This window comes from Cyprinodon variegatus, unplaced genomic scaffold (genome assembly GCF_000732505.1).
Source record: "Cyprinodon variegatus isolate N-32 unplaced genomic scaffold, C_variegatus-1.0 Scaffold658, whole genome shotgun sequence".
Classification (NCBI taxonomy): domain Eukaryota; kingdom Metazoa; phylum Chordata; class Actinopteri; order Cyprinodontiformes; family Cyprinodontidae; genus Cyprinodon; species Cyprinodon variegatus.
The window spans coordinates 122,679-133,939 of record NW_015151111.1 but is presented as its reverse complement, the minus strand read 5'-3'; the positions used below and the strand labels follow the sequence as shown (position 1 = coordinate 133,939).

General features: G+C 35.8%; 1 protein-coding gene across 2 annotated transcripts; it reads right to left on the bottom strand.

The window, feature by feature from the left end:
- Positions 1-4,664: 4,664 nt before the first annotated feature.
- LOC107096921 (protein yippee-like 5) lies at positions 4,665-9,694 on the bottom strand. 2 transcript variants are annotated; one of them, XM_015393826.1, is made up of 4 exons: positions 9,538-9,694; positions 7,172-7,360; positions 5,647-5,913; positions 4,665-5,603 (listed from the first exon to the last, which is right to left on the bottom strand). In XM_015393826.1, the coding sequence occupies exons 2-3, from the start codon at positions 7,310-7,312 to the stop codon at positions 5,689-5,691; spliced, it is 366 nt and encodes a 121-aa protein (XP_015249312.1). In that variant the 5' UTR covers positions 7,313-7,360; positions 9,538-9,694; the 3' UTR covers positions 4,665-5,603; positions 5,647-5,688. The 2 variants fall into 2 exon arrangements, with proteins under 2 accessions (XP_015249312.1, XP_015249313.1); XM_015393827.1 differs by having other exon boundaries at positions 5,651-5,913.
- Positions 9,695-11,261: the final 1,567 nt, after the last annotated feature.

Genomic DNA, 11,261 nt, shown 5'->3' with positions numbered 1-11,261 from the left:
AGTCATTTTAAACTGGATCAGATGTTTAACTTTTACTCTAAAGGGTGTTAAGTCATTACATATGGCTTAACACAGGGATGTCAAACTGGTTGCAGAAAGGGCCGTGTGGCTGCAGGTTTTCTTTCCAACCAGGCAATCGCACACCAGACTCCAGTCATGATGACTTGATGAGATGACTGGAGTTTGGTTTGCAGCCACATGGCCCTTTATGGAACCAGTTTGACACCCCTGGTTTTACACAAGAAATCTTTAAAGCACTGTTGTTTTAAACCTGGTCCTCAACGCACACTGTCCTGCACATTATGGGATGTTTATCTGTTTCATAGGGTTTAAAAACACTGCTTTTAAGAGAAATTAACTGCAAAATGAACCAAAATCATAATATGGGACATTTCCTATAAACAATCAGTCCTCTCCATCAGCAACGTTTATCTCCTTTCATACCTAGTGGTACAGTCCAGAACATCTTAGAACTACTTTGTTTATTGCTCCAATTTGAAGCACTAGGTGTCATTAGTTGTTGCTCCTTTAAAAGAATTAGCGATCCATATCCCATTCCTGTAATCGAGTGTGGGCTAAAACATTTTTCTCAACCAAAAAAAAAAAAAAAAAAAACAATCCTACGAAATAACAAGGCAATGCAATTTTTTTCAAAAGGGGCATAATTTGTACCAACTGTTCGAGACTTCTCTAAAAGAAACACATTTATTTTCCTCTAAAAAGAATAATTCAACGTACTTTTTTCTGCTTAGCCACTGGCTCGTTCCTTAATACAAAAAGTGGTTTAACCCCTTGATGCCTAAATTATTAAACAGGCCTTTAGTTGCAAAATGACATTTCTAAACTTTCTATTTATTATAAAATACATAGAAATGTAGGTTATTGATTTGTGATATTTACAAAAATCAATGATAATTTACACCGATAGGGAGCAGGTGTAACGGAAACAAGGTTCCTAGCTCCACACTGAATGCTTATTAACTGGCACTGGGGGATTAACAAGCCATCTAGGCTGTGTATGTAATACAAAGGGTTTGTTGCATATTTGCAAAAACGGGTTAACACAAAATATTTAATTGCTGCACCTTTTGCTATAGCTCTTGAGACTCAAAACCTGGAGAAAAAGATAAATGGGCTATGATTGCCTGCCAGTATTCATATATTCATTTTTCTGCCACATGATTTTCCTTCCACTGAATTTACCATTAATAGGCTTGTATGTAGTGCTGTATGGAGAGCCAGCTTATGCAACAAGTTTTGGTAAAGGGTAGGAAAGTAATTTTGTATAATATAGATTACCTGGTCTGATCTATATTATAAATAACTTTTACTTGATTAATCTACTGAAAAATAAATGTTATCTTTTTAGATCCACCTATCCTCATCTCTGCAAAAACACAGCAGACCTATCTCTCTTATAGATTTGTAAGGAAATCTAGCAGCTTTTGTCTTACTCAGTAGTTTCTAATGTATTTTATATTTGGAGTCATACGTGACATTTTGAACAGCTGTAAGCGACTCTGAGGCCTTTTCTATCTAAAACAGCTTTTGGGCTGCAGGGCATGAGTGAACAAGGCCTTGAACGTTCACATTACACAACACTAGGACCACTGTTTGCCATGTGTGCTTTGCCCACACTCACACACACATCTACCGTAGACAACCAAAAAGGTCAGGAGCTTTGAAGGTGAAGTGCAGTCACCATAGTAACTCGTGTTGACTCCTCTCGTCTCCCGGCAACGGGATGTGGAATGATGTCAATGGAAAGCATGCTATTTTCTACTGGTGACAGAGTGATGTCACTTCTTTTGTGCATGCGAGGAGAGAAGTGGAAAAAGAAGTTTATTCTGTAATCTAAAGGGGCGTAGAGGTGTCGATAACATTCCATAAAACAAAAGAGAAACAAAGGCTAAAAAAACTCACAGGACGGTGAATCATGAGCCAATTAAGAGGGCAATTATCCAAACACTCCCCTCGTTTTTTCCTCTCCTACTGTTCCACTCCGGCTTCTCAATATAACTTAATATTTCTTCTAAAAGGAGAATGGATGGATGACGCACACAGGCATCCAATTAGGGACAATTTTACTGATCAATATGTCTTAGGGTAAAACTGATCTCTTTTCACAATTCCTTCTTTCACTTTCACATTTCAATTGCATTTAACAAGCAGTAAACATCTCAGAGAACTGATTTTTTCCTTTTTTATGCTGAGAAACATGATCATTTATGTAGGGTGGATATTTTTTTTTTCATCAGATGACTCTCAATTAACATTTGAGATGATGTGGAGACAACAGCTACAGCTAAGTAAGCTAGAAACACTGACTTCTGGAGAGGAAGCCTCTTTCTTGCCTCAAGTCATGAATGACTTTCAAATGACAGCAGACTGAGTCAGAAGCCATAGATGCTGCAAGAAAAGAGGAAAACGTTTGCATTGCATCTGCAAGCTGGGCAGTTTGAGCTTTGTTTATATGCCTGTGGGCAAAGTTAAAGTCCTGGACGGCCACTCTGAGGAGCCACTGCAGAAAAAGGAGACCTGTTGTTGATCCACCCCTAGTGACACAGTCTTTCTCCAACACACACTAACACAGACGGCTCCCAGCAGCAGCATCACGGCTATAAATAACTCTACGGCAGCACTGCAATATTAGTGGGTGGATTAAGGAGTAAGTCATCACTTCCTATTTATAAACCAGATGTCGAAGCTGTTTTGTTTTCGTACTGAGGGGCTGCATGATTTAGATCCGCTTGGCTTCTACTTGTTTTTAATACCTTATCTTTTTTTTTTTTGTACTTTATTATCAATAATTCATGAGATCCATATTTAATCTGTTCCATAGAGTGACATCAATAGACTTGCAGGGAAACATGACAGCAGCATCAGCAGCATTTCCAGCAGGGAACATCTTGGAAGCTCTTTGTTCTGTACTCTGCTGCCACCTACAGGTCAACAATCTAACTTCAGCGGCTTTATCTTCCTCATAAACAATGATATATATATATATATATATATATATATATATATATATATATATATATATATATATATATATATATAAAAAAAACAAAAAAACATAACCATCAGTTAATACACATTATTTTAATGATTAAAAAAGGTGAGCTCCACAAGACTACATCTTTATAAAGAAATATAAGAGGAAATCTGGTTAAAGCCACAAAAGGAAATTAATCTTTTAAATCAAGAAAATTATTCAACAGCTTCATCAGAAAGCACTCGTATAATAGGAAGCAGATTAAATCAATAGGCCTGTGAATACAATATAAAAACCTAAACAACAGAATACTTTATGCTACATGCATTTGTTTTCACTATTTCACTACCTCGTGTGACCTGCGAATCCTTAACCATCGTTTAGGTAATGACTTTATAAAGATCATTTCTAATTATAAATATTGCATTTAAACTTGGAAAACAAAATCTAAAAAAATTTTTATTTTATTTCTCTCTACAACTTCTGAATCAGCTATAATGCACAAATATCTATGATCAAAATACCGTCATGTCTTATAGTGCACGTCACATGGTTACATATGCTTATGCTGGTCATTTATTTGGGGATATAAATGGATGAATAACTTTAAAACCCCCGACCATTAACAGGTTTAATGTTATTAATCAAGTTGCATCTTAACCGCAATTTCTGGTTTTCTTTCAACTGGTTGTTTAGGTCCAAAGGTTATTAAAAAGCTTAATGTTCTCAGTTCAGAAGCTTAAGTTTAACCAGTTGTAATTGTTTTTTATGTCTATTTGGCGTCATTTTTTAATGGAACACTCAGTTTCAACAACCTACCTGTTGATTTTATGGTGAAGAGTCATTACTCTATACACTTCGACTCACAGCACAATGAAGCCATCACCATGCTTTACAGTTCACCTACACTCTTGCAAACATGGTACTTCTGTTATCCCTGCAATACATTAAATCACAATCATCACTGCAAATTCAGTTAATGCAATATCTCAGTTGTAAAGCATGGATGCCACCCACTGAAACCCAGCTTACCAACAATTTTTGACAAAGGATGGCCTTTCATCACGGACAACTGGCGGGGGTCATCATGACGGTCAACAAGGAGCAAAGTGAGAAAAAGTCATTCAAATTATTAGCCCCTACTTTTATTTAATTAAATCCCAATGTCTTATTTTTTTCCTTCATATCATGATGTTATATCTTTGAAGCTTAAAATCCATTTCCATCTATCTTAAATTGACAATTTGAGACGGCTAAGATGAGCGTATTGAAAAGATTTGTCCTCAACCATGTTGAACGTTAGCAGACCATGTTCTAGAAGCCAAGTCTGTCATTCCAGCAGCTTTAAAAAACGCGAGGTTGAACTGGGACATTTAATTAAACGTTAAAGGGGATTGGATGTATTTCCGTGAGCCTGTATGTGTTAAACCTGTCCAAACTGGAAAAAAATAAAATAAAAAGCAATAATTTCAAACTTCTTCATCACTTTCTGGTAGTTTTAATTTATTGAAGTTTTGTTTTCAAGGAAAATCATTAAAAGGTCCAAAATCAATGACATTGATGCTGATAGTGATGAGCATATGTAAACCTGTAACCAGCACCGTGATCACACTACAGCCAAAAACAAAGCCAAACATTGACATCAGATGTCATAAAAAAAATTTTTTTAAATCCCTAAAATTTGACAATAAAAACAAACTACTGTCTAGTCCCCAAAAAAGGGGGCTCTAAGGACCCCATTAAAGCTTGCCTGTCTTTTGGTTTAATGAAACAAGCCATCTGATAACAAAAGCAGTAGATTATATAAAGAGCGGGTCACCATGATGCCAGAAATGGCAGACATCTTGTGCCAAAAAGGAGCAAAAAGTTCTGCGTTTTTGTAGAATATCCTGGGATGTCATCTTAAAATACAGTCCTTGGAAACTGCACTTTTTACACTGCTAACGGACCAGCCCACAATCCAGGATAACAGCTGAAAACTGTGAGCAGTAGCTGCGAAGGACGCCCCCTGTACACCTAAATGATCAAATCATGTACATAAGCAAAGAAGGAGCTGGATTCCTATTGGGCGTAAAGATATTACAATATGACATCATTCTGTGCAGTCCTCACTGTGTCATTTGGATGAAAACAGAGATTTTAAACTATATTACAATCGTCAAACTAGAAGCTACTAGAATAATGTAACTGATACAGAATAAACATCTCGGTATCATGAATGCATTCAGTGGTAGTTCCACAACACAGGAGCACAAATACCACAAAACTAAGAAGTAGAGGGATGCATCGTTTGAACGATTATGACCAGCACTCTCTGAATTCAGCAGAATTCCTTCCACTTATCTCCAGATCCAGAGATGGCAAGCTGACATCCGTGTTTCTAATGGAAACTCAGTGACCGCACGTGTACAGCTGAGTGAAGGGGACATCTGTGGTGAGGGTCTTGTGAATATATTGGTGGGTTCCTTTCCAGCACACCATTTTTTTTTCTGTGAATCTCCAAAAGTCTTAGTTGAAACAGCAGGGATAATTTAGGAACAGCACAGGCCCCAAAGTCTGCAGGTGGTGATGTGCAGTGTAGAGGCGGAAAGGAAGAAAAAAAAAAAAAATGGTGATGTGCAGTGTAGAGGCGGAAAGGAAGAAAAAAAAAAAAAAGAGAGAGAGGAGCAGGAGGGTGTGAGCGGGTCGAGAGCTCAGGAGTTGTCTGAGGGGACGTGCTCCTCGAAGCCCTCGCTCTCTCTCACCAGCGCCCTCTCCAGGATGACGCGCCCTTCTTTGTACCGCTGGCTGTCCTCAGTGGCAAACTCATAGATCCAGCCCAGCTTGCTGTTGCAGTTCTTGCAGCTGACGTCCCTCACCATGTGCCTGCCGGTGAGCATCACTCTGTCCTGAACTTCGCTGTACTGCAGGTTCACCACCTGAAGTGAGTGAGATGAACAGATGTTTACTAACTTTAATACGTGGCATAGATCTCCTGTTTATATTACCGTAGGCTTTTTTGCAAGAGAATACTATCAAAAATCAGTTAAACTGGTGTATAACTTATATACTACCATTTTAACATTTAGGTAAGACTGAGGAATTTAGTTCTATTACTGTATGCCTATTATTCCATATTAGGGCTGAAATAATCAGTTTAATTGTGAATAACAATTAATTTAATCGATTAATCGTAAACTGGAGTATTGAGACTCTAAAATATGCCTTTAGCTGACAGAACGACCCACTTAGAGCTGTACCGGTAATTACAACAAAAATATGTACCGGTAAACATTTTGCATTTAAGATAACAAAACATTTTTTATTCTGCCAATATTCTCTATCCAGAACTCCTCGATGAAGCGTTTTAGTTTCACCTGGTTTCATTTTGTGAAAATGGAACCTTTGGCTGCTGGATTATAAATCAATTCATCAAAAAATTAATAGACAGATTAATCGATTTGCAAAATAATTATTAGAAGCAGCACTATTCCATATATAGATATAATTCCATAATATCTATATATGGAATAGATGTGCTTTATTATTTAGTTTCTTGCATAATTCATGATCATTCTAACCAATTTCCTTTCATGTAAGTGTAATACTTTGGGTAAGATGGTTGAAACTTTGGCTATGTTTTTAAGTCATTCCCATCCCAGCACATTTGAATGAGCAATTAAAGAGATTAATCAGGGCTGGGCCATTAATTACATTTGCATTATGATTGCAATTTAACAAAATGCAATTTTCAGATTAAATTTAAACATGAATAAGTAACTAAATTTCTCACTCTGGCCCTTTAATATGTTTAAAGTGGGTTTGCAATTGCACAGATGGAAGGAGAGAGTAGCAGCTAACAGTAAAGTCCTGTAACAATGAACTCTTTTTTTGTTGGTGGTGCAAAATTGCAATAATGTATTGGTTCAACATATTCATAATTTTCATTTTTCTGACAGAATTATTCAGCCCTAAACAAAATCCATTTAAACTATCCACACACGACAAAGATTATTATTTTGAAATTGATTCAAAACAATTTATCAAGTATTTGTGGAAGTAGATGTACTATTTATGTTTATACGTCATAAACACACCAAATTATTATTTAAAAACACACTGAGAGTATATATTATATTCTTGGTAGACTCTGATTAAAAATGTCAAAGCTAGTGTACTCAGTCAGCTGGAGCATACCTTATTGAAGAGGAAAGCTCTGCCTGTGGCTCCAGTGAATCGTGTGGAGATGAGCTCAGACCGATTGGTTAGGATGGTGTCGCAGTTGGCACAAGAGAAGAGGCGCGTCCCTCCGATGTGATCCAAGAAGATGCGTCCCATTTTCTGGTCTATGGAGGTACCCAGCAGTCAAAAACTCCTGGTAAAGACCTGCAGTAAAAAACGATATAAGGCACCTCTATATCATAAAAGCTTCACAGGCACAAACAGCATGAACAGGAATATGTTAGCTGGGCTATAAGGTGCGAGGAGCTGGGCAAAGATATACAATATATGAAATTGAAAACATTTCAACAGTGCAGTACAGCAGGTTGAACATTTCAAGGTCATGACTGGTAAATCTTTATTCCAATTATTTATTTTGGCCTAATGGACAGACTTCATACCAGAAACCTGCAACCTTTACAATCCAAAGAGCCATTATTTTATTCAGTCCAAAAAAAACCTTTTTAGTGCTGCAACTGTAATACGACAAAACAACAAAACTCATTGGTTATTGCTAAATATCTACAACAGGAAATGTGTTGCCATTTTTAGAGAACCATCATTTAACTTATCTTTTGAAAGTTATAGATCCAAGTTCAACACCTCCTGGCCTGTAAAAGGTGCCCTCCCGGTGTTTGCCAGACCTGCTACGGTTAATTCTCACTGTGGTGGATGATCCTCCCACCACCACATCGTGTTAGTATTTTCTTTTCTTGCTTTATATTATATTATAATTTATGTTTAAGTTGGTTATTTTAAACAGGTATTTTCTAATGGGTGCACACTTTAGCTAATGTCTGTCTGTATGGTTTATTTACACTTGTTCTTTTGTTTGAGGTGCTGCTGATACAAACCAGCTGGAGAAGGAAACTTGGAGCATACCATCTTTGAAAGACTGACGGGGAGACTTGTTTCAAGAAGTTTTCAATTAGTTTGTCACTTAAATACTCATTTATTGTTTCTGTTAAGTAAGTAAGTTTTGCTTTATTTGTTTCATAGAATGGTTAATTTTGTATTTATTGGTTCTTTTGTTATGTTGTGCCTCCCTCATTTTGTCGACTTGGGTTACTCCATCCCTTTTTAAGCAGCCTTTAGTTCTTTGTTTGCAGGTCAGTTTTTTGTTTGAGTTGGATCCTCTGTTGACCTCAGTTAAGTTGGGCCCAGATTATGTATTTAAGTTATTTTGTATTGCTTTTGAGCCTTTGTTAACCCTTTTTACACGATTAAATGAAAGCACTTTTTCAAATTTTGAACACCTTTTGTCCTTATTTAAGTTTGGTCCCTCACACTCACCAAAAGTTCCCTTTATTTACAAAATATTTAGCTTACCTATCCAAAGGGAAAGTGGCTTTTTTGTTTTCTTATTGGCTTGAATCTGAGGAATGGAAGCCATTTTTTTATCTTTATCATGAAACAACTAAAATCTAGCAAAGTCAGGAAACTTTATTATACATATTTTCTTAGTAAAATGAATAGGCCTACTTTTATTTTGCACCACTCTAAACATTCAGTGGATTAATTATTTTTCAAAAATGTATATTGTTAATGAAAAAGTTGTAGCTCTGACTTGAAAAACTTTTACAAAAAGAGGATGGTTATATGTCCTTTTATAAGAAGACGTTTGTAAAATAAACCCTGTTTATTTTGCCTCATGATGATCTAAAAATAAATTGATTAATAACAGGTACTTTTATGGTCATTCATGCAGAAAATTCAATGCAAATATGCCATAAGAGAAAAGCTTTTTGTCTTCTCTTCCCTGACAATTTACTGGATTCTCCTTTATAAATAATGCATAGATGCTGAGGATGCTACCTCACATGTTATTATTACCACCTCCCCTTTGATTAGATTTTTTTAATGCCAGTTTTGCTGTCAAAACTCAAATTTTCAGATTATTCACAATAAAGATGGATCCTTCATAGAAATAAAAAGGCGATCAATTACATTTTCAGGGTATTATTTTTGATTCAGGTTTTTAATTTCAGTGGAAACCAACAAAGAAGACTGTCAGATTATGAGTCTTAGCATTTACTCACCGTTTCATCATCTCACAAAGCACTCCCAACTCCAAACTCGACAGTCAGCACTCTTATTCGAAATTAAATTAAGCCTTTTTAATGACCGCAGCTTTACGAAAAATGTTTTCGAACTGTTAACATTACTGGTTTTTCAGTTAGCATGGACCCCATGTAACTCAAAGGTTAAAAAAAAAAAAAAAGTGGGGAGAGGAAATCAGTGAAAACAAACACAAGGCTAACCGCTAAGCTAACAGAGACAACAAGCTAGGAGCTCAAGTAGTTATAAAAAAAAATGCATTAATTAACATCAAGTCTTCTTACCTTTTCCAATCTGGTTTCAACTACACGGTATTACTCGTCCTTCGACGATGTCACCAATATTTAAAACCGTAGTTTGTGTGTATTTTGGTTCTGCCGTCGTCGTCGTGGCTTTGTTTTTCTTTTTCAGCTGTTCCTGTCTTCGTTCCGCTTTCAGCCAGTGTCAACATCCGGTTACTGCAGCCTGTTGTTACTCCAGTCCGCCTGTAGGTGTCGCAAAAAACACAAAACGACCCCAAGAAAATGAAATTCTTCTTCTTCGTCGTCTTTTTCTTCTTTGTTAGATTGGCGGATTGCAAACAGCTTATAGGTGCATACCGCCACCTACTACTGTACATTAGTGTGTAGCTATAGAATTCCACCTACTATATTCTATTTATTTTTTATGTGTGTTATGTAAAAATAAAAACAATGCTTTATTAATAACAAAATGTTCCTCCCTATCTCCACCTGTCCCTAAAATTCCTTTAATACTCCATTCTCTTCCTTTTTCCATAATTGCTTTGCTCATCCTCTTTCTTTCAGTGGCATATTTAATGCAATCCATCAAAACATGATCCACATTTTCTTTTCTCACATAAATCATTATTTCTCTTCCCTAGTACAAACAAAAACTCACTCAAGTAGGTATGTCCAGTTCTTAATCTAGTATAAATTATATCTTCCCTTTTGCTTCTTTCTCCATAATTTTTAACAATTACAGATTTTTGAACCCTATATAATCTTCTCCCTTTCTCATCTTGATCCCATATTTTTTGCCATAATTCTGTTTCTTTCTTTTTAATTATTGATTTACCTTTCCTTTCCCCAAATGGAATCTGATCTATATTCTGCTTTCCTAAAGCCTTTTTAGCTAACTTGTCTGCTATTATTATTTCCTCTTACCCCTTCGTGTGCTGGAACCCATAAGAACTGAACATCTATTCCATACCTGAAAAACCTAAACAAACTCTGATGAATTTCTTAAACAAGGTCTTTCCTATTATTTCCTCCTGAATGAATGCTTTCTATTGCAGCTTTAGAATCTGTGCAAATCACCACCCTGTCCTGTCTAACCTCCTCCACCCACTGTAAACTGAAAATAATTGTTACCATTTCTGCTGTGTATATAGATAAAAGGTCTGTTAATCTGTTACATATACATATATTAAACTCTTGAATGAATATCCATATTCCCACATTTCCCCTTTTTTAACCATCTGTGTAAATATTTTAAATAACTATAATACAATTGTTTAATATATAAGCTAATTTTAACCTCAACTTCATTATGTTTCAATTCTCTTTTCATGAGTCAAGAAAATACATCAAATTATAAATATTGAGATCCCCCAGATTATGTATGATTATATGGATAATGAAAAAGAAGAGAGTTTGTTTTGTTTTTACAGATAATAGTAGGAAAATATATATCATTTTCTTTCTCTGCACAATTCATGCAAAGAAATTAAGTCATAATAAAAAAATCTGAGTTGTGTTTTGTCACCATTTTGGCAAGTTGGAAACAATCATTTATGGGAAATAGGAGAAGACTTGGAATTGATATTGTTTTTTTGATGCAAGACATTATTATACAACAATCTTGGTTCCTGTGAAATTGATTGCACTAGACTGATTATCTTAAGTCCATCTAAGCACAACTCTCCTAAAGATTATTGTAATCTAATCACATCTCCAAACATTTCCAAAAATAAACCCCAGTTGGATTTATATGACTGTAAAACCAA

What these genes read in the sequence shown, in the direction of transcription:
- LOC107096921 (XM_015393826.1), bottom strand. Translation starts at nt 7,312, where the DNA reads ATGGGACGCATCTTCTTGGATCACATCGGAGGGACGCGCCTCTTCTCT. An exon ending in GAGCTTTCCTCTTCAATAAG is followed by an intron (nt 5,914 to 7,171) that starts GTATGCTCCAGC and finishes CACTCACTTCAG; the next exon opens with GTGGTGAACCTGCAGTACAG.